Here is a 24,781-nt window from a genome sequence, read left to right as displayed (position 1 = left end):
TAATCAATTCCAGGTTTCCAGATACCTAAACATCCCTAGGCCTTTTTTTTTTTTTTTTCCTTCTCAGGGACTGATTATTCACCTTTACATGAAATTTCTCTCCTATTATTTGAGTTGGAAGAAGAAAAATCATTGTGTTAAGTTTTGCAGAGTCTACCACCTGCCTTGTGGTCTTTGCTAGAGCTTTAACAGTGTGTCTACAGCAAGTTAGGTTGGTTTGGGGTGTGTATGTGTGTGTGCATGTGTGTGCATATGTGTGTGTTAAGGGAGTGTTTTTCCTGGAAAGAACTGCTAAATATTTTATTTTCTATAGGAGAGCCTAAGAATGATTTAAGCATTTTTACTTTCGCCTTTTTCTTATGTAGATTCAACAGTTTACATGTTATATTTATAGTTTTATGAAAGCACTTACCACTGTGATATACTTGTTTACTTGTAAATCTGCCCCTACCACCACAAGCCCACTGACCCCTACAATTTCAATACATAAAAAAACCAACTGATTTGAAGGCTTATATCCTCACAAAACTAAAGTGTTTATAACAGCTTTATTCATAATAACTCTAAATGGAAGCAACCAAGATGTCCTTCAATACGTGAACGTATTTTAGAAACAGTGGTTTATCAATACAATGGAATATTATTCAATGATAAGAAGAAATGAGTTATCAAGTCGTGAAAAGCCATGAATGAATCTTAAGCATATTGCTGAGTGTAAGAAGCCAGTCTGAAAAAGCTACTTCTTGTATGATTCCAATGATACAAATTCTGGAAAAGGTAAAACTATAGAGACAGTTAAAAAATCAGTGACAGCCAGAGTCTTAAAAAGAGAGAAATGTTGAATAGGTGAAGCATGGGAACTTTTTAGGGTAGTAAAAACCATTCTGTGTGATATCATCATGGTAGACACACGACATTTTGCATTGTCAAAACTCACAGAACTTTAAAGCACAAAGAATGAACATTAATGTATGCAAATTAAAAACATCATTTGGGATATCATGGAATCCTAGGATTTAGTGCAGAATGTGACAAAACCGTCTAACTATTACAAATGTGTAAAACAATGTCTTTGAAGGGTGTAGGGAGAAAAGGTACTGACCTAAGTAACACTAGACATGAGTATAGTCCATAAGACTAAAGGCAAAATAAACTATAAAAGCACTGTATACTAGCTGATAAAGTTGTTTCCCACAAGGGTATGGGTTAACAATTCTGACACTGCTATACGTATATACTGTAATTGAATGACTGTGTTATTGCTACACATGTATACTAGACTCCATGTATACAGTTAAGTAAATTAATGGGAGATGGTGGGAGCCAGGTTTCTCACTGAGGGAGAGGTAGGTCACACCTAACCGAGAGGAGGCTAGAATGCTCCATGTAGTTATAGATTAGTGTTGGAGACATCAGTATGAACTCGTTTTTAGCTTAATACAGACGTAAATGATTACATATAGAAATATATACAGATATGAATATATTCAAGGGTTAGTATATATACATATATGTTTCCTTTCAATGTCAACTGAGTGGGCCTAGAAATAATGATACTCAAGTTACAAGAAACATTCTAAAACTCCAGATCTTGTTTTCCAATGCTAGTCTCTAATAAAAGGAACTAGGATTCCTAGAAAAATGGCTGATTCTAGGGCTGGGGCAGGCAAGATACAAGATGAGCCAGGAGCACCTTGTAGTGCCAGAAAGTAAGGAGATGCTTAAAAAAAAAAAAAAAATCACAAAGATGGAGACTTAGGAAATAACAGAAGCCAGTCAAAGAAGTTACTGATGTCCAAAGCTAGAACGATTTCAGCAGCAAAATAAAGTGGGTTATAACTCCAAGTATAAAATACAAATCTATAAGTCTATACTGACAAATAAATAACCAAATAATTACAAAAATGAAGGAGAACAGCCAGCTCTCTCATGTAGAAACATTCTAAATCATTTATACTGATACTCCATCATTAAGGAAGTAGAGCATAATTCCCTGCACTTTAAGTGTGTGGGCTGGGCAAAGTGGCTTCCTTCCAAACAATACACTGTGGAAAGGGGGTAAAAGTAACTCTGTAGTGAAAACACCTGACAAGTATTGCCTCAGGCAACTAATCAAGGTTAACATCAACAGTGCTAAGTCATATGGATAGTGTATACGCTGATATGATGTGATGAAAATGGTACTTTACGCCTGTGGTCTTTCTCCCAGAAACACGTAGTCCCAGTGAAATCATGAGAAAAATAGCAGACAGACACATATTGCAGGACATTCTACTACATACCTAACCAGCACTCCTCAAAACTGTCAAGGTCGGCCAGGTGTGGTGGCTCACACCTGTAATCCCAGCACTTTGGGAGGCCAAGGCAGGTGGATCACGAGGTCAGGGGTTCGAGACCAGCCTGACCAACATGGTGAAACCCCGTCTCTACTAAAAATACAAAAATTAGCTAGGCGTGGTGGCGGGTGCCTGTAATCCCAGCTACTCAGGAGGCTGAGGCAGGAGAATTGCTTGAACCCGGGAGGCGGAGGTTGCAGTGAGCCGAGATCGCGCCACCACACTCCAGCCTGGGCGATAGAGCGAGACTCTGTCTCAAAACAAACAAACAAACAAACAAACAAACAAAAAAACTGTCAAGGTCATCAGAAGAAAGGAAAGTGAGAAAACTATCACATTTAAGAGAGCCTAAGAAGCCATAACAACAAAATGTATTGTGGTATCCCGAACAGCAAGAGGGCATTAAGTTTAAAAAATACACACACACATATACGCAAAACAAGGCAGTATGAATAAGGTATAGGTTTTAGTTAATAATAATGTGTCAATATTGGCTCATTAATTGTAACAAAAGCACCATAGTAATACAGGTGTAAGATATTAATATAATAGGGAAAGTGGGGGTATATGGAACTCTTTGTACTGTCTTTGCAACTTTGATAAATCTATAACTTCTCTGAAATAAACAGTTTATTTTTTACAAACACAAATATTTGATACTCCTTTCCTTGGCAAACAACAGAGGTTTGCTTTTACGTACCCTACCCCTAAACACGTAAGCTAGAGGCCACACTTTAACATAGCTGTTGGCAATTTTCATTTTATTCATTTAGCAAGTAAGTGCCTACTATGTGTTGAAGATTTCTTTTGGCTCTAAAGCAACATTTTGAAAGGCTGGAAGAAAAGTGTACTCCTCTTCACGAGGCAAGAAATTAACTGGCAGGCCAGCCTACTCTCTGCTCGGGCAGGCTGCTCACTCTGGTAAAGCGTCAGAAGCCATGGGCAAACACAGCAAGCAAGGTCACCGGAGCACTTCTGCGAGTGCCTGATAGGCAGCCTTGACCTTGAAATGACCAAGGGGACAACAAATTCCGAAATGTTTGTGGAATAAAAAGGAAGAAGCAATTAAGCTCCTGTGGTTGAAATGGGGCAAAGAGAAGTAGTGTGTGTGCAGTGAGGAGAGGTAGAGAATAGCTCTCACTTAAGTGTAGTTATCTGTATTTGACTTTGTAGCTATTTGCAAGTGAATACTCAGGGTATTCTGGACTCCACAGATATGACCATCCATCAGGGGAATAGCTGTAACTATAAAGGGGAAAAAAGGAGATAAAAATGAAGAAGAAAAAGAAAGGGAAGCTAGAAGCCTAGATGGCTTTTTTTTTCCTCCTCAAAAGACTGTATTTCCAATATGCACAATCCAAAAAGGACATAATGACATAGATAACCTGTTAATGAACTGGCTGCATGCTGCCTTTTCCCCAAAGCAGGACTTTAACTGACAGAGCTCCTGTGTGTCTAAAAAAGCAATGAATGAGAAATGTACAGCTTCATCTTTAAACAAACGTGAGTGTGCTAAAGCCAAGATGGCTGCTCCCGTGGACACAGAGGTGAGGATGAACCCCATTTGGTCATGCCTTTGAGGGCTCAGCAGGGAACACCCTCACAGAGATTCAGAAGTGCAATATTTACCCCAGAAAGTCAGACTGTTGGGGTAGTGTGGTCAACTAGGACAATAATTCAAAAGACTGATGACAAATGCTAAGCTCAGCACACCGTTGTGGCTCACTGAATCTCAGGCAGCCATGATGTCATCACCCAAAACTTTGGTCTGGAGAGAAACACATAAAACTTTCTGTCTCCCCTTCAGAGCGGAACTAGTGGATCCCTGCCTTAGCTGCCTCTGGGACGCCAGGCTCTCTGCCTCCTAATCCTGTCTGAACTGCCAAGGCCCAGTGCTCCTTAAAAGTGCATCCATTTGAACATGCACCTTCTCTAAAAACTTTCACCATTCTGTATCATTTTCACTTCAAAAGTAAACTGGTGTGTTCAGTTTGAGACCTCCCTGGTAGAGTTTTGTGCCCCCGTTAACCTTATTTCTCATTCTCCTTTCATTCCTTCACTCATTTAGACTCTCACTGTCTCAAGAACGCGCGATGGTCAGTTTTACCTTTTGTGTCTTTGCTTACATTGTGACTGCTGTTCAGGTCACTTTTCTCCTCTGCCTTCTTCGTTTCTACACATCCTACAATGACTCAGGGCCCACTTCTTGCCTAAGGTCTCTCTTGAATCCTCCAGCCTTCTGTGTCTCTCTCCTCAGCTCTTATAGTGAAAATCTTCTAAACCATCACATTGAGTACTCAATTATAAAGTGTCCTTTACTGTTCTTGGATTTGTAGGTGTGAGGAATTCCGGTTTCCTAATTAATTGATCCCTACTAAATTCCTGAGAAGAAGGAGTCTTGCTTTAAGTTTATTCTGTATCCCCACATCACCTTGTCTAGCAACAGCACAAAGCAGGTGTCGAATAAATATTAATCATTTCATTTTATTAAAATTTCAATGGTGGAAATTCTTTCACTGTGTCATGTCACTTTTGTTATAAGAGATGTATCAGGTTTCACCAGCCCATCTGAGATTGTCTATGCTAAGATTAAGTACACACAAGTTTTTGAGTAGGGCAGGATCCTTGAAAAGCATGAAGAAAAGCAGCTGCTTTACTTGAAATGTTAATCTTAAAGGGCCATTAAACTTTGAAGCTGAGATAGTCTTGTTTCTCTCTCTTCATTTTCTCACTGGAGCATCCTAAGCCAGAGCTGCAACATCCACATAGGGCAAAAACTGCTTAGGATAAGAACCTCAAAAATTTCCTAAGTACAGCAGTTCTCTGTCTACACTCATCTGGCTCCTACTAGTAATCTCGCACGATCAGCAATTCTGCTGCTCCCAAGAATGATAACTATCATTTGCTTGGGCTGTCGAGCCAGGCTTTTCTCTTCCCAGTATCTTTCAATGGGATGCTCTTCCTCTTCTCTAACATTTAAGGAAAAGAAATAAATCTGAAGATGCCTTTGTTAGCAAGTAAAGTCAAATATATTTCAGGCAAAGGCAGCCCTCTAAAGATCTGAGTGACAGAGTGTTAATGTATTTCAGTTCCTGTCAGCAGATCTGTCATAAGGCATTACCTTCTCTCCTGCTTATCCACCAAGGAGTGGGCTGAGACAAGATCAAAATGGACAGTGGCCAATCAAAACCTCAAAATGCTTACCCCAAATAAGCCCTGTTTCATAGAACAGTCTAGGTGACAACTAAGACGACCATCAGTGGGGCTCCTTTACTCATGATAGAAAGTAATCTCAGAGTCTTCCTTTAAAACCCAGGGGTTATCCCTATATTGATGTCATTCTGAAACAGCCTCGTGCTCAGACAAGTTTCTTGGCACCAAGCAAAACTGGTAAACAAGTGTCACTGACTATAATTACTTTCTCATTCAGTAGTCCCTCATGACCTCTACCCAAGGAGATAAAGTCCTCCAGTTCATTCTTTTTAAACTGACCTCATAACCCAGATGTAGTAGATGAATTCTTTAAAAGTTGCATCTAAACTAAAATCTGTTCCAAATACATTATGAGAGATGATAGATTGTTGAAGAAAACATTCAGAATAATGGTTGACCTCAAAAATAAAAAATGCTGAGATCATTAAGGATCCTTATAAAATGTGTAAGGTTGGTGGCAGATGATTTTCTGAAGACAAATGAAAATAATGTTTATCTCTAGTCCCTCTGTTATTATTCTGAAACCCTAGCTGGCTATATTATATAGAAGCTAGTTTAAATATAGTTAAATAATTTTTTTCTGTCATTGCTTTGCAGAAAGTTACTTACAGAAGTCTAGTTAACTAGGAACTTCTCTAAGAAAACCAGCCAGTCAGATGAGATCCTGTTTCTTTTTCATTCAAAGGTAAGACAATAAGTTAATGATATTTATGGAAATTCAATTTGATCATATAATGGGCCTGTTCTGCCGGTATATTAAAAAATCATCTCTCAGTGGCTCAACTCACAGCCTTCTTCATCAACAGTTATGAGGACAAGTTCCTTTGTAATATTATATCAATAAAGGCACTACTTATAGATTAATCATAAGAATGAGCTGGTCAATTTCCTATTCCATGACACTATGTGAAGGAAATGTGTGGATGAGTACTTTTAGAAAATAAATACTCTTTTGAAGCAACTACTTTCTTACCTAATGTATCTCTTTGTATGTTCAGATTTTCTAAGATTAAAATACTGGGAACAGCACCATGGTAAGGTACTCAGGGAATGATGTGGAATTCATTTCTGTGAAGGCTGAAGAGGAATCAAAATGACCAGGTTTGGTTATGCTATAAAACAAATATAGAAGAATGTTAATGTTAGAATCTGGGTGGTGAGTATGTGGGTGTTCACTGGACATTTTTTTCTTGATTTTTTGTATATTTAAAACATCTTTGTGATAAACTGGGGAAAAAATATTGCCAGGTTCTTATACTGGTTGTCTAATCATATATGAAACAAACCAGTAAATATCAGTGAAGCTTTCTACTTAGTAGAAAATATTTTTATTCATGTAGGTGTTTTCTTAGCACCACTCCCTTTAACACTGGTGGATTTTTTTTCTGAATGGAGCAATCATGTGGGTATGTGGACCACTAATAATAATTATGAAACAGATCAATATGTAGAAGACTTCATAAAGCCCTACTGAATCCATGATACCATAGTACTTCTCATCCTAGTCTTTGGAGGAAGTCTGGGCAAGTGTCATTCTCATTTTATACATGAGAGAGGGGAAGCTCAGACAAGGCAAGTAGCTTGGACTTGTCTAAGGTCACTGAGCTGATGATTATGGAGACTAAATCTATGTTTTATATGCATTTCCCACCTCACCATGATGAAATGTAGCAGTAAGCACTTTCAAAGATGGCTATGAAGAATCACAACAAAACTACAAAATTAAAATGTACTAAATAAGTAATAGAATTAACAATACATAAGTAACACAACTTGATAAAAATGATCTGAAAACATGGACGAATGTTATCAGATCCCAAAAGTCTCTATTAGCAATAAAAAATTTAATTTGCTCTGGTATCTTGGAAGTGAACAGGAGAGTGCTGGACAATCTAAACAAAGACAAGAACACAGGCATCTTCCACTTCATCTTCTTCAGTAAAGTCTTAGGTAGCCACAAGTCATTATTCTTGACATGAAGAGGCAAAATAATACTGTTAGTGAATAAATAAAATAACAAGAGTAAAATGCAAAGAAAATCAAAACTATGAGTGGTAAGTTAGTGTTTCTTTAGGTATCGATAAATAGTGAAGAATCAGATGAGACCCCAAGGCATCTTGGTTCTAAGACTTATTTTAGCACAGTGAGACCATTAGCACCATCTCTCAGAGCTTACAGGGGGAAAAAAAATCAATTGATCAGTTCTCTTTTCAACCTAATGATTTTCATAATGACTTCCAGCAGACCTTAAATGGGACTAATCTATTTACACTAATAAAAGCTGAATCTATTCTCTACCAGAGTGGAAGGGCAACAACTGGCTGTGATGCAAACGCCACTCAAATGCAACATTCTTCATATGAACATAATGTGATATGATGAAAACAATACGCTACTGCTGCTGGCCACACTTCCTCGGGAAACCAGAAGAAGTTACCGGCAGTGCCTTAGCTTGGCTGGGGAGATAATAGGTTTGGGCAGCAGTATAATTATCTCTAGCAAATTATTATACTGTAAGCAGCTGTGTCCACCAACTTTCAGTAGGAGCTCCAGCAATCACTCAGCCTACCAAAAACTTTCACTTTGAACCTTGTTGACATCTAGAATTTAGACCATCCTGGGCCTACTGCCTTAACAGAATACCTATTTATTTATTTATTTATTTATTTATTTATTTATTTTTAGAGACAGAGTCTCACTCCGTCATTCAGGCTGCAGTGCAGTGGCATGATCATTGCTCACTGCAACCTGAAACTCCTGAGCTTAAGTGATCCAACCCTCCTGCCTCAGCCTCCCGAGTAGCTGGGACTACAGGCACACATCATGAAACCTGGCTTTTTTTCTTTTTTTCTTTCTTTCTTTTTTTTTTTTTAGAGACAGTTGCTTGCTATGTTGCCTAGGCTGGTCTCGAATTCCTGGCCTCAAGCAATATCCCCACCTTGGCCTCCCAAAGTATTGAGATTACAGGTGTGTACCACCCAGACTAGCCAATGGCAATACTTCCACACTGCTTCCTGCCAGAGAGTCGTCAAGGAAAACATGGCAAATTGAATCGATTGCATTCTAGTTATGAGTTGTAGTGGACTGAATAGTGTCTCCCTCCAAAATTCTACACGGAACTTCAGAATGTGACTTAACTTGGAAATCTTTTTAGATGTAATTAAGGTAAGGATTGAGATGAGATAGTCCTGGATTAAGACAAACCCTAAATCCAATGAAAGTATCCTTACAAGAGCCAGAAAAGAAAACATGGAGACACAGGGGAGAACGCCACGTTACGATAGAGACAGAGATTGCAGTTACGCTGCCAGAGCCAGAAATCCACGGGAGCCACCAGAAGCTGAAAGAGTCAAGGAAGGATCATCCTCCAGAGCTTTGGAGGGAATGTGGCTCCTGGCCTCCAAAACTATGCAAGAGTACATTTGTGTTGTTTTAAAGCACTAAGTTTATGGTAATTTGTCATGGCAGCCCTAGGAAACTAATCCCCTAGCTTTAATGGACAAAAATACTGCATGCTGCTTCTGCTGCTAATAAATGGCCAGCTGACAAACTCCAGGAAAAGGAGAAAGCAGGTGAAACAATATCATCTCTTGCTGTCACACCAGGGTAGTAGAAGGCAGGAAAGGGAAGTTACCAGCTGGGTGCTAGAGTAGGAAGAACAGAAGGTGCGTAAACAGCAAGCTGGTGATGAGAAGAAGATGCAGGTTGAAAATGTGGGCAGAGAGGGCAGGGGTTGGGGCGCAGTCAGTAGAGTTCAGGAAGGAAGGCAGGCGTTAAGGGCCAGGCAGGTAACACATCAAAGCAGTCAACGCAGAGACCTGCTCACAGGTGACCCGGGGTAGGAAGGAGAGGGCATGTTTTACACCCATTACTCCATTTAATCACTGGAGTGTTGCTGTGACACAGATTTTATGATTCCCATTTTATAGGGGAAGAAATAGGTACAGAGAAGTTAAGCAATTTGGTGACAGCCACAAAGCTATCAAATGAAATGGCTGAGATTTAAATCCATTTGTGTCTGATTCCAAGGCTTATGTACAAGGCTTGGTTCAAAGTATCCAACACAGCAGTGTTTTACAAACCTGGCTGCATTAAATAAAGCCTCAACTATATATATAATATATACATATAATTTATATATATATATGTATGTATTTTTGAGACAGTCTTGCTTTACTGCCCAGGCTAGAGTGCAGTGGCGCTATCTTGGTTCACTACAACCTCCAGCTCCCGGGTTCAAGCCATTCTCCTGCCTCAGTCTCTCAAGTAGCTGAGACTACAGGTACTTACCACCACACCCGGCTAATTTTTGTATTTTTAGTTATAGACAGGGTTTCGCCATGTTGGCCAGGCTGGTCTTGAACTGCTGACCTCAAGTGATCCATCCGCCTCGGCCTCCCAAAGTGATGGGATTACAGGTGTGAGCCACCATGCCCAGCCTTCAACAATAATTTTTGATGTACTCTCTCTGCCAGCAATAACTGATATGATGGAGTAGAAAGATCAAGGCCAGAGGTACAAATTCTGGCTGCATGTTGGGATCATCTGGGCATCATACCAAACACTGATGCCCAAGCACGCCCCACCCCTGACCAACCAATGGGACCTGGGAAGTGGTATTTTTAGGAAGTTCCTGGGTGATTCTAATGGGTAGCGTTGGTGAGAATCACTGCTCTAAGTCTGCAGATATAAGTGGAAAGTGCAGCTGGCAGAGGAAGAGATGACAGTGTGGTGTTTGCAGGCGGATTCTAGCCATTTCACTTCTCAAAAGTTACTCTGACAAATACTGGGGCAGAGAGGAAAATGAAAATATGCTCTAAACATTTCAAGATTGCCCAGAATTTGTACTTGCACAGCTTATGTTTGTTCCTCCAGTGATGTGGGAGTTTAAGCCTGAGCATTAGAAAAGCTGCCTCTGTCTCACATTGCCCTGCATGAGCCAGAAAATGTAGGCTCATCCTGTACTTGGAAACAACTTTGCAAAATCAATGTGCTAGACTAGGAAGCAGCTTCTGCTGCTGCAGCAAATATTGTTTTTACAATTCCTGGGCCTGCATGAAACAAAGCTGAATACTTTTTAAAAAATGACTACTGTTGTTCACCACAAAGCTAAAACCCCACAACATTAGATCCCGTTTCCTAACTTCACGCTGGGTATCATGACGACGTTATGTTAAGAGTATGCTTCTTAAACTTTAGCGAGTACCAAAATCACTTAGAGGGCTGGTTTGAACAGAGATTTCCAGAGTGGAGTGAGGTTCAGGAATCTGCATTTCTCATAAGCTCCCAGGTCACACTGATGCTCCCGGTCCATGGGCCACACTTGCTTTTGCACTGGTATAAGGCAATGCTGCTCAAACTCTAATGTATATACAAATCATCTGGAGATTCTATACAAATGCAGACTCATCAGAGGTTGATGCTCTTGGCCACAGAACACTCTCTAAGTAGCAAGGGTATGGCATATTCCATTGGTGATAGAGGAAGAAAGTTTGCTTGTACCATTTGTTCACATAGATAGTTGTCTATTCAGCAATTTGATAGGTAAGGGGTCAAAAACCTTAAGCATTAGTCCCCTCGCTCTTTTTTTCAGATGGAGACACCAAAGAAGAAATAAATTAAATGGCATCTCCAAATCAATGGTAAACCAGGGAAATGAACTGAACCAGTTCAGTCTGTCTCCTCATGTTTAAGGAATGAATAATTTGTACTCTGGGAGATATATAAAGCATGAGATGGTATCCACTTCAATGGACTGTTTTCAGAACTCCGTGTTCAGAATCTGACTCAGGAGAAATGAATAATTTCTCTTCAGGTATTTCCTTAGTTTGAATCAACATGCTTTCCTTGCAACAGGTGGAGGCCATTCTGCAGAAAAAGTGATGGCAACAGAGGGATCTCAAATGGTAAGACCATGAGATGTATCCAATCCTGCTGTCATCCTGGGAGCATTAGAGGCATAAGAACTGTGACATTTTAATTTTAGCACCATTAACTATCTTAAACCCAAGACCATGAATTTTATACCATGAGCAGAAAACACAGCCACGTCCTGATACTAAGGAAGTCATCATTCATTCATTCATTTTCATTCACTCATTCATTCATCCATTTATTAAATATTGAGTGTTTCCTCTATGGCAGACACTATTCTAGGAGCTGGGGATTTAGGAGAGACCCAACTGCAACACATATCTGCACTTTTCTATCTATCTATTGAAAAATGCTTTAGGCACTGGGGTAAAAGTGATGGTTCTGTGCTTTACCTCTCTGTGAGGCAGTACCGAAAAGTAAGGGATTTAGACAGTTCTTCTCTAACTATGGAGAGCCCAGTTTTTATCCCCAATCAGTTGCACGTTGATACTTTTATAAAACATAAAAATGAATTGCTAGAAAAAAGAAATTTTAAAACCCACAAAGATATACAAAACATGAGGCCCAATTTTTTATTACTGGATTCAACAGACAATGTCAAAATGCTAAAAAAAATTGTCTAAATGCTCACTCCTAAATTCTCTACGTCTCATAGCAGACTGGTGACAAACAGCTTGCAGACAAGCATAATCCTCAGAATCCACTTTGGGTAGAACTGGCTGGGAACACAGACTCCAGGGTTACATTGCCTGGGTTTGCATTACAGTTCTACTACTTGGCAGCTATGTGACTGTGGGCAAGTTATTTAATTTCATTGTTTCTCAGTTTCTTCCTCATAAAAAGAATACCACTCAGAGTTGCCATACATTTTAAACACTTGCAATCAATACAGACAAAGCACCCAGAATAGTGTCTGACTCACAGTAAATGCTACTAAAGTGTTAGCTGCTATCATTACTACTATCTACTATTATAACTGCTATCATTACTGTTTTTACTTCTTCTATTATTACCACTAGTGTTACTCTGCTGTATCAGCTTGGGCTAACACTTGCACAGTTGTTTTAGGTATAAAATGCTGCTTGTCATCTCTTCCTTCCTACTGACTTCCTTCCTTCCCTCCTATGGAACCTGTGACTAGAAAGTGAAATCACTGAGAACACATGTTGGCACCCATGGAAATGCCTCTAATAATCCAAGTGTCTGTACTGCCCAGATGCCACTTCAGAGGGATAAGGACAAAGTGTCCTGGGGTTCTCTTCACAGGGCTCCTAGGCACCGTGTCTGTCCGTTATCAAACAGCTGGAAGCATCACTGAGACAGCTGTCCTCCCACCCTCCCTGGAGAATCCGGCTGGGCTGATGCTGTGTGACACTGGGTGTTGCCTCAGGGAAAGGCACGTCCTCTCTTCTACTCTGTGACCAAACAACAGTTTAGCAAAGGGAAGAATTTTAAAGGACATTTTTATACTTCCTGTAATTGAATATTTAACCCACATGCATCTTTCACGCATACACATATTTCTCCAAGCTCCTTCTTAACATTTGTTTTGGATTCTCAGCTAAAATTTTTGAGAATTATTTCTTATTCTTTTTTCAGATTAGCCACCTACAATTAGCTGGGAATAAAATATTAAGGAAACATAGAAAAAATTCAAGAATAAAATTCACCCTGTGCTTGTAGAGGAAGACAAAAAAAAGAATGAAGCTTGAGTATGGGGAATTATTAGAAAACAATTTACAATCACTATAAGGCAGGAAAATACCAAAGATAGGAAAAAAAATAACCATCTCCTTGTTTGCTTTTTAAACTGCATAACTCTCTCTGAGAATATTAAACAAACTTAGTGATATGGTTTAAATAATTTGCATTTTCATAAAATAAAATTTTTTAATGAAAAAAAGGAGAGCAACATAATCACCAAAAAAAAAAAAAAAAAAAAAAAAATGAAGCAGGTGTGTTAACTCTAGAAAAAAAAATTTGCAGGTTAATAGCTTGAATGGTCTTAGCCTCAAGACTTATTCACTTATATATAATTATATGTTGACAAGGTCAAAGAGAGAACAGGTAAAGCTGGAGTTCTTACCTAGCCTCACGGTGACTTAAAGGACAAGAGGCACAGTAACATGTACAAAATGGCGGTGATGAGGTTGGGAGTGATCTGACAGGCACATGGACAGACTGCCCAGATATGTCATTTTGCTGGTAGCATATGGCCTTGACATGGCCCAGATCAATGAGTTATGAGTTTTAATGCATCTTTGCTACTGAAGCTGAAAATTATCACATTTAATAAGCCAGTATTATTGGTTCACAGACTCACTCTGTAATGTACTGATGCCTTTTTTTTCCTTTTAAATTCAGTGCACTAAACATGTTCAAGTTGCTCTGTATGGCATATAGCGTGACACTTCAGAGAAATAAATACTGAAAGGTTTTCTGATGGAAATGAGGCTAATGATATGGTCAGACAACACATAAAAGTAAACATATTTTTGTTATTCTTTATTTCTCATCTCCTTATTCTGACTCTGTGGGTACTTATGACTCTCAAAACTTATTCACTGTATCCATCCATCCATCCATCCATCCATGCAACATGCATTCATTCAGTAAGTTATTCATTGAGCACCTTCCTGCTGCCTGACATTATAATATGTGTTTGGAACTTACCTTCTAGTGGGAAAAGATAGAAAATATACAAGTTAGCAAAATTAATTAATAATTAGGGTTGTGATAAGTGTTAGGAAGAAAAAACCAAAGTGTTAAAATCCTGATTAACTGGGGAGATCTATCTGGGATCTTGACAAAAAAAAAAAAAAAGTATTCCATTTAGATAATTCAAATAAAGAAATATGAATGAAGAAATAACTTACAGAGGTATGGGCAGGGTTGAAAGCAGGAACAAGGGATACTGAGGCATCCAGAGGTTGTAACAGCAGAAAGCTGAAATCAAGAGGCAAGGAGAAGAAATGACATTGCCAGAGTCCAGTGAGAGCTGGAGCTATGGAGGATGTGTCACCTGGCAGGATCTCCTGTTATGGAGGGAGGCACCCACAGCCAGGGCCGTGATCCAAAGTGAAGAGGAAGGGGAGAAGAAATCACCCACCCTCTTTCTCCTCCCACTTTCCAATCTTCTACTTGTGCTGCCTATCGGCAGAACCTGATCAAAAGCTACCTGGCAAGGGGGCCTCCATGACACAGTCCACAGACACAGTCCATAGGGTTTGGCCTCAGTATTGATAATGGATGGGGCTGGTGGTAAGGAAAAATGGGAGAATGGAGAATAACCAGGAAAGGGGACCTAATTAGGTAGGACAGTCAGGAAAAGCCTTCCAGTGGACACGACATTTTAAGTGACACCCAGAGAGGAGAAGACCCCAGCCATGCAAAGAGCTGGAAGAGATATCCAGCAGAAGGAAGAGCAAGCACGTTCCTTTGGCATTCCCCCTTCTCTGCACCCAACACTCAGTACAGATCCCTCACCAGGCACATGGCTAACAGAGACCCAGACCATCCAAATGAACATCTTCCTATTCTATTTTATCAATATCATGAAAGAGCTTGCTCATAAAAAAGAATGCTCATAACTAGGACGCTTCTCTAAGAAAGGTCCAGCACTTCTGTAAATTCTAACATACAAAGAAAAATCAAGGGAAACATATGTAAAGGCAGGTAAGGGCAGGCAACTGGAACAAGTAAAACTCCCTTCCATATATACAACTTCTCTTTGAAAAGCTCAAGCCTTCCACACATTGAATAGTCTCATATTGTACAATTTAGGTAAAAGTGTGAGACTGTGCCCATCCTACTCTTACATGAAGAAACACAATAAGGATTCAATTCCAACGTAATAATAGTTAATGTATACCTATAATTTAAACTCCTACTAATTTTGTTTTAGTTTTATATATACCTCCAAGTCACCAGCTAAAATGTATATAAAATATATGCCTCAAGCCTATTAATCAAAAATATCTACTGACAGATTATTTTATTTTTTCTGATGCTAAGAAACCATTTTTTTATATAAAGTAAAATTTTCAGTACTAACAAGATCATCATGTGAATTCAGTGATTTGACTTTTAAAGGCTAGTTTACTGATTCAAATTCCCTGTGAGGTAGCCAAGTCATTGAAAGGTAAGTCTGCCCCTAAAAGGTATAGAGGGTTTCCTGCTGGTAATTGAAGTTGGGCATCATAGCTTCCTTCCTGTTAATCCTTCATACTCAGGGATGCATTCACCAATGGAAAAATAGTTCCTTTCAAGGACAAATTCCAGGCATAATAATGAGGAACTGCCTGCATGTTAATGAGATTCACCATCTCTCATATCCAAAGCTAACCGTTTTTTTTTTTAATTTTCCTTAAAGATCTTAAGGAACTTCCATTATCCAACTACATTAAATCTAAATTTCCCTAGTGCCTATTTATTTTCTTTTGTTTTGTCCCTGATGAATACGGAAACAGATGGTAATTCTTCTTTTTTAAATTTATGACGCTTGCCAAGTCAATGAAAATTGCTGATAAAAATAGTAAGTTCAAAGTGTATTATTACCTGTAGGAGAGGCCGCTGCACTCCCAGCACCTTCATGGTGTCTGCGTTGGCCAGAATCTTCAAAGGGTCAGATGTTTTAGTGACTCCTTCAATCTCCTTGTTGATCTCAGCCAAGACTTGATTGAGAAAGATGTTTTTGATGTACACGGTGAGAAACTCTCGAAGAGGACACTGTTTGGCTGGGCCAAGACCCAGAGCATGCTCAATCTCCTGAATAAATCTGGAAGACAAACAGTAAGAAGGTTATTAAATTTATGAGGAAAATGTTATATAAATACGACATGAGGACATGAGTATATCTAGTGTTGGCTATTTCCGTGAAGAGGGCAGGTCATCAATAATACTCATCTCTATATAATTTTTAATCTTGTAAAAATCTAAATTACTCCACTAATTGAATAGAAATAGGATGAAACAGAAAACATGACTTCTAAAAATGGGGGGAAAAGGAGAAGACAAAAATTATTTTTAATTCCAGAAGGAGATAAGACTACAAGAAACAATGGGAAAACGTGAAAAACAAAAAACACAAATTATTGTGCAAATTAAAAAGCACATCCCCGAAGAGTACATATTTCCCACCGAAACCTTTACATCAGGGGTCCCCCTACCCCCACACCGGGCGATGAACCAGTACGGGTCTGTGGCCTGTTAGGAACCAGACCGCACAGCAGGTGGTGAGCAGCCAGCTGGGCGAGCATTACCACCTGAGCTCCGCCTCCTGTCAGATCAGCAATCACATTAGATTGTCATAGAAGCATGAACCCTACCGTGAGCTGTGCATGTGAGGGATCTAGGTTGCATGTTCCTTATGAGAGTCTAATATCTGACCTGCGGTGGAAATTTCATTCCGAAACCATCTTTCCCCCAACCCTTGTCCGTGGAAACATTGTCTTCCATGAAGCCAGTGCTTGTGCCAAAAAAGGTTGGGGATTGCTGCTTTACATGTATATATATAAATGTCAAAAAGAGAGAAACAGAGAGAGAATGAAGGATACTCTAAAATTCATGATGATATGTGAGTTCAGAGGTTAAGAAAGGGAATGGGATGGGAGTTGGAGGACAAAGGAGAACTTCAACCTTACTTGCAATGATCTATTTCCTCTATTAAAAACCCTTAAAGAATACATAACAGAATGTTAATGATTGTCAAGTCTCAGAGATGAGTATAGATTTATTAAAATTCTTATTTTAATAACAAAATAAATTTATTATTAAATTCTTTTTAATTTTCTATACAGGCAGCCCTGCTTTGTGTGGTTTAATATGAACAAATTGAAGTTACTACTGTTTTTTAGTTAAATAACATCAGTCCATCAATTACATAGTTTAAATACCTCAATACCACAGTGTAGTCACCACAGTACATTAAACTTAAGTAACTAAAGTATAAACTTTGTTGGCAGCTCCTCTGAAATCCCTGTGTAAATAACTGATGTGTGTTCATCATGATTAGTGACCAATCACATCCCTTCTTCCAATGTCTATTAGCAACTGGTCACTGTGCATTTGTTATTCACTTCATGGACAGGGAGCAAAGCAAGCAGCTGTGGTGCCTCCCTGTCCCCCACTGATAAATCCATGTGGCATTTTATAAAAATGGATCATTGAAAGAGGGAATTGGCCAACAAAGATAAAAGTACTGCGAAGTGATAACACTGGAAGTGAAATTTGAATTGAATGTAAATGGAGTTACAGGAGAAAGAGCTGACCCTGGGAATGTTGACACTGCTGCCATTGGAGAGGCATAGCCAGACTGAAGGCCAGCACAAATGAGGAAGGTGGTTGTGACCAAAGGGATGCAGAGGATGAAGAGAGATGAGAAGCCAGAGGAAGTGATGTTGGCAACAAATTTCACACTTAAAAAAACTCTTGGAGATATTTCACAACACAGAAAAAATAAAGGATAAAATGCTGGCAACCGAGCCAAACTCAAAAGTATGATAGTTCACCCAGAAAAGATGCTTGCTCTATATTGCAAAGCATATAAGACAGCGGCAAGCACTGCTATACTACTCTTGATAAGATTTTAACAAAACAATAAAACACTTTAATTGTCAATGTTTCTAATGTTACAGTGTACTAAATACATATCAGTTTTCTTATTTTTCATTTCTGTATATATTTGTAAATGCCAGGAATAGAGTTTTTTGTTTTTGTCTTTTTTTTTTTTTTTTGAAGCAGTCTTACTCCGTCACCCAGGATGGAGTACAGTGGTACGATCTCGGCTCACCTCCACCTCCTGGGTTCAAGTGATTCTCCTGCCTCAGCCTCCCTAGTATCTGGGATTACAGGTGTGCACCACCACGCCCGGCTAATTTTTTTCTATTTTTAGTAGGGATGGAGTTTCGCCATGTTGGCCAGGCTGGTCTTGAACTGCTGGCCTCATGTGATCTGCCCGCTTCGGCCTCCCAAAAGTTTTTAATGTTTTGATAAAAAATTTTAAAGTCATGAAATAATTGTGACTATCCTCATTGATTAAGATTGCTTTGCATGGTTTCAGCTTGCATGGTCATTTTTACAGTTCCACAATGCTATGGAAAGGAAGAGCTGTATTGTACTTCAATTTCTTCTCAAAAAAGAGGAGAAGAATATCAATGAAAACATAAAATGAATAACCAACTGGGAAGATATATTTACAATTTATATCACAGATGATGGCTAGAACTCAACAAGAAAAAAAAACCAAATGACTTAGTAAAAAAAATTATCAAAACACATGAAAAGACTATTTGTAGTCAATACAATGACCATTAAACATTAGAAGAAATTTTTCATTCATAAGAAAAATGCAAAGTAAACTATACTAAGATGCCAATTTTTACAACAATGCAATTGGCCAAGTTCCAAAAGTTTGAAAACACACTCTGTTGCTATAAGTGTGAAGAAAGAGGCATTCTCATATATTACTGACATGAGTGAAAAATGCTACAACCCTTATGGAAGGCAGGTTGGCACTATTATTCAAAAATCCAGATGAATTTCTTTATCGCCCAGAAATCTCACTCCTGGGAAATTCTTCTGAGAGCTATATCTAAATATGGATGTGATCATCTACATACAGAGTATATAGATCATTACAGCATTGTTTTTAGGCAAAAGACTGGGAACAACCTAAAAGTTCATCAATTAGGGAATAAAGAAACTGTGGGATATTTACATTTTGGAATACTGTACAGCTCCCTCTACCCCCAAATGTGGAAACTTCTGATGTACTAATGTGAAAAGACCTCCAGGATATATTGTTACAAGGAAAAAAAGCAAGCTCAGATCAATCTACCATTAGCAGTATTTACTACACTAACCTCTATATAACAATTATATACCCATTTGTTTATTTTAGCATAAAGACATCCTGGGAAGTCTCAAAAAAACGACTAAGTACCCATAGGAGGCAGGGGTGGGGGTCAGGTCTGGGAGAGGAGTAGAAATTAGACTTTTGAATTATAACTTTTAATAATCATTTGATTGTTAAAAACTGTTAATGTATTAGCTACTCAAACAACATTAAATTAGAAAATTTAAAAATTGCCTACACATATCAAAGACTATATTTAATAAATTGCTGTCAAATTAGGACACATTTAAAGTGTGGTGTATAATAGTTCCTTAAGTTTAGCTGTTTAACCTAGTAAAGAGTTTTCTTTACTTACTAAACCAATACATTGCAGTTAATCTTACATATTACCAGTTAAACGCTCTATTAACCCCTGGGGTGTATGTGTGGTGGGGGGATGAAGATGGTGTATATATAGGATTATCACAATGAAAAAAGTAGCTTTCCTTCAAAGAAAGATGAAATTGAGAAGGCACAAGAAAGAGCATTGAGGCTTCTTAACTGATGTTATCAATGTGAAAGAAAAATAAAATACGACCAAAACCAAAATATAATGGATCTTTAAAGAGAGGGTGAGTGAAAGAAGGCAGGGAAAAATGAAATAAAAGTAGATGGTTAAGCATGGCCACAATTTGAAGATCTCCAAATACCACATCCTGCTGCGATGACCCCTTCTGTTCTCATCTAACCCCCAAAAAGATACTCTACCCAGGTGCATCCTAGTCTACTTGGTTGCCTTCCAAAAGAAAACCACTGTTATTAATTTGCTAATGAGTAAATACACCGAAACTCTTTTTATTATTTTTTAATATTATGAGAATTAATCATCAGAATCTCTATTTTCTTCAAAGGGACTTTGGAAAAGAGTTTTCTGAGTATACTTCTGACATTTTCAAAATATTTAACATTTATCAGAACAAAACTTTTACTAGTCAATCTGCTCATAAACAGATGGGCAGAAGACTCTAAATTAGCCTCATTTTCTTTCTTTCTAGTCCCATATTTGCCTTTCGTGTCCCTAAAATATGAACTGCGCTGAGCAGCACAGACAAAGGGGCCCCCATTGCTTTTGGCTGAGTGATTTCTTTCAAATTCAAATCATTTTTTTCTTAAAGCATACACATCCATCTCACATGACACATACAGGTTGACGTTGTCAGCCCTAACTGGAGGGGACTCATTCAACATGTTTCCAAATCTGCTTTCCGAGCTGCAAGGGACCTCCCTGTACAGAAGCACAAAACATGTGGGTGAGAATGAAAGAGAAATATTAAGGCTGTTTCGCCAGTCCCTTCTTTACCTTAGTGAAAAATGGATAGAATGGGGGCTAAGGGATGGGGGAGGGGAGGAGATGTTGGTCAAAGGTTACAAAATTTCCGGGAGGGGTAAATTCAAGAGATCAAGAGATCTAATACACGGCATGGTGACTATAGTTAGTAACAATGTGTGGATACTAGAAATCACTAAGAGAGCAGAGTTTATGTGTTCTCATCACAAAAGATAAATATGTGAAGTAATACATGTTACTTAGCTCAATGTAGCCATCCCACAACGTATATATATTTCAAAACATGTATATCATAAATGAATATAATTTCTGTTTTTCAATTAAAAATAAATAAAAATGAAAAATGAAAAAAAGTAGTTACACTAAATGGGCAACCTACCCTTCATGGGCAGGAAGGACACAGAAAATGAGCCTTCCTAGCCATCCAGGAGATGAACCTCACTCAGTGTCACTCTGCAGAGGGGAGTGACTTAGAGAAGGAGAGCAGTCAAGAGAGGAACACTTACAGTAGGGCTTCCAGAGTTTGGACCTGGAATGCACAGTCTCGAGCAGGTTACTTAGCCTCTCTTGGCTTTACTTGTGTCTTCTGTAAAATGGCTACAATAACACTACCTACCTCACAAGATTGTTTTGATGGTTTAATGAGGAAATAAAAATTAAGCACTCAAAACAGAGACCGGCACACAGTAACTGCTTAGTAAATGGTGCTGCTGCGGTTTTTAGAATTACTATCTTACATAAACTCTGATGAGGCTGGAGATTAGAGGAAAGTGTGAAATATTGTATGATTTTTTTTTTCACTTTTCACTTTGCTCCCTTATTTTCATATCTAATCATCCCTAGTTGACAATTCAGACCATTAGGTTAATACTTGGAATATTTCACTAATAAATGGATGTAGGAATGAGCAAAAAACCCCACGTGGCCAGGCGCAAAGTGTAAATTGCTAACTGCTGAATCCTTCATGCCTAGTAGTGCTACTCTATGACTGGCACACAGTAGACTTGTAGGAAATATTTATTGAATAAAATATTGGATAAAATAATTAAAAGGTCCTTTGATCATAACCCATAGTTCCTGAAACTAGGACATAATCTATCTGGCATGTAATGCCCTTCTCCTAAGAGTTTGGACTACAGATTTCAATACAAAATTTTAAAAAAATCATCCCATATCTCCACCATTTGAATGTAAACCAGTAATTCTTATTGACAGAGGATTCTCTCATTCTTATCCACATCCCACACTGTTTTATATTTTGTGCAATATGGCTGTTCACACTACTTTGTATTCTGTTCTTTCACAGAGTATTACAGATTCATTCTATCAAGCTAATGAACAGTTTTATTAACCAAACAGCGACTAGGGAACATCTTCATTTTGCTTCTGTTGAATTATTTCCACAAATTAAAATATTGCAAGCAGCTCTTCAACATTTTTGGTGAGTCTTTATTTTATTTTCCCCAATTTACCACAGTGTACTGGATGGATCCTTTCACCTAGTAAGAGCATTTAAAAATGATCTGTTGAATGGGAGACAGGAGTGAGAGTCAAGGGTATAGAAGAGAATAATAAAAAAGCCCAATTTTCCCAACAATGCTCCTCATTAGCTCTATGGAAGTATGAAAACATTGAATTTTTAACAGTGAAAAGAATCTCATTAGAAAAGAAAATACTTCACTTCAAAGTTAAGTTAGAACACAGATGGAGCCCTGTCAAAAGAGTATTATTTAATCTCATGAAGTACTTTTACACCAGGGGTTTCCTATCCCCTGTAAATGATGAGCAGGGAAACACAACATACAGGTATATCTGTGTATATGGAAAAGGAGACTATGAGAGTGAAGAAAAGGGTGTACATAATGCTGTATGGGGAGCGTCTCATCACAGGACTTTGAGGACCCTTATTCAGATCAGCCTCCTAAACTTAAGGTTGTAAAGTAGGAGAAACAAAAAAACAAAAAATGCGAGTATGCAACTGACTCTCATTGCTTTCAAATGTTTAAAGCATGGATCTGGCCGGGCGCGGTGGCTCATACCTGTAATCCCAGCACTTTGAGAGGCCAAGGCAGGCAGATCACGAGGTCAGGAGATCGAGACCATCCTGGCTAACATGGTAAAACCCTGTCTCCACTAAAAACACAAAAAATTAGCCCCAGGGCATGGTGGCGGGTGCCTGTAGACCCAGCTACTCGGGAAACAAGCAGGAGAATTGCTTGAACCTGGGAGGCAGAGGTTGCAGTGAGCCAAGATTGTGCCACTGCACTCCAGCCTGGGCAACACAGCAAGACTCCATCTAAAAAATAAAATAAAATAAAATAAAATAAAATAAAATAAAGCATGGATCTTATCGTCTAAATTCTAATATTTATAAATATTTAATTGAAGCTTTCCTTTTCAGATTCTCAACTAAAGGCCCTCTAAATGTATGTACATATGCAATACCTGTGTTGTTGAATTTACTTTCTTGCAGCAAGTTATGTGTCCTTTGGAATGCACACATGAGGACACACTATGAACATTTCACCCAATATTTTCAAAATTTTAATCTTGATTTGATTGCTATCAAGGGAAATTATAAACTAATTAAAATTTCACTCAAGCATCCCTCACTTAGCCCAGCCTTATCACAAATTCTGTTTCACTGTACAGCTCCATTTCTTCCATTTCATCTCAGCCAAGAATTGTGGCTGCTACCAGCTGGAAATATCCTTTAACAGAGAGGTCCTATATCGTATTGTAGAAGCTGCAATGACAGCAGTGATGTTTTATTTATTTGAATAAAAATAATTGCTTATTAAATAAGTATTCCTTACATTCATATCCTAAAAAGCTTTTAAAATTCGACAGCCAGCATCACTAATAATGGGACAAAATGGACATCATGTGCCTTCTGATATGATATAAAGAAGAACACAGTATTGTTTTCTGTTACTCTTGCTAAAAATGCACAACTTGAGTCTAATCATGAGAGCACATCATTTTTCATGAAACCAAAATACAAAATCAAAGGTACAAATTTCAGAATATTCAAATTCAGGATTCTGGTTTTAGAGCACAAGTAATTCATGCATGACTCTTTCACAAACAGTGAATCACTGTTTATTGCTAATTATGTCTTTTAATGTGTACATTTATATATGCTCTGTATCATACAACATAAACTTTTCACTTTGCTATTTCCTGACTTTGCTGTATATCATTACATATAATTTGGTAGTTTAGGATGAATAACGTACACATTAATATAGATATTTGGGAGGTCTTGGAATTTTCCTGCTGATTCCATGTATCACAACCAATAGAAACGCGTGATTTATCCTTTATGACTTCTGCATTTTGCAGGATCTCTCAACATATCATTTCCTCTTACATGTTTTCTAATCTAGTCTTGACTCTGCAGGGATGTACCACCCTTACTGAGAAGCTCTGAATCTCTCCTATTAATAAAGACTAAAAAAATGAATCTGAACTCTTTCATCTCCATTTTAGTCCAAGATTTCTATGTGAAAAGTTGCATGACATTTACTGGTCTGCGGAAGCTTTGCATGATCAAAAGTAAGTCCACACGGTCCCATCCTCATTGTGCCAATCCTCTACTGTCACATTTAATATTGTTATATGACACAGATTGTGTATAAAAGCATGCATTAAAATTTTAATTGGCAATAAACGGTGACATACTGTTTGTGACACCATCATGAATGAATTACGTGTGCTACAAAAGCCACAGATCTGCATCAGAATTCTGTACCTTTGATTTTGAGTTTTGGTTTTATGTAAAGAATGCAAACAACAGTAAAAACAAGCCTGTAGCATGAATGATACATGTTACAAAGAGAAAATAAAATGCACATTCCCCCTAAATCCAGCAAACTGAAATAATCTTTGGACTCAGAATGAGAATGAAACACCCTAAATCCAGCAAACTGAAATAATCTTTGGACCCAGAATGAGAATGAAACACCCTAAATCCAGCAAACTGAAATAATCTTTGGACCCAGAATGAGAATGAAACACTAACTGTCAAATGCAGAACTTTTCAGGAGAGATATGGGCCCATGTACAAAGATGGCAAACAGCACTAATAACAGAGTCCTGCATTCTGATGACACTTTCTGCACACCACTCTAAGGGAAATCATGGACTATTTATGAGAACACAGTATATTCAAAA

General features: G+C 38.3%; 1 protein-coding gene across 1 annotated transcript in view; it reads right to left on the bottom strand.

Annotated features, from left to right (window-relative positions):
• The window catches only part of EXOC4 (exocyst complex component 4), an 804,494-nt gene that overhangs the window by 224,926 nt on the left and 554,787 nt on the right, over positions 1-24,781 (bottom strand). Inside the window, exon 11 of the mRNA XM_003813456.3 lies at positions 15,981-16,200. Coding sequence (XP_003813504.2) covers positions 15,981-16,200 — 220 coding nt within the window. The remainder of the gene's footprint in view (positions 1-15,980; positions 16,201-24,781) is intronic.

This window comes from Pan paniscus, chromosome 6 (assembly GCF_029289425.2).
Source record: "Pan paniscus chromosome 6, NHGRI_mPanPan1-v2.0_pri, whole genome shotgun sequence".
Lineage (NCBI taxonomy): Eukaryota > Metazoa > Chordata > Mammalia > Primates > Hominidae > Pan > Pan paniscus.
Note: the sequence above shows the minus strand (reverse complement) of the source record. Positions and strands in the feature narration are given on the sequence as shown.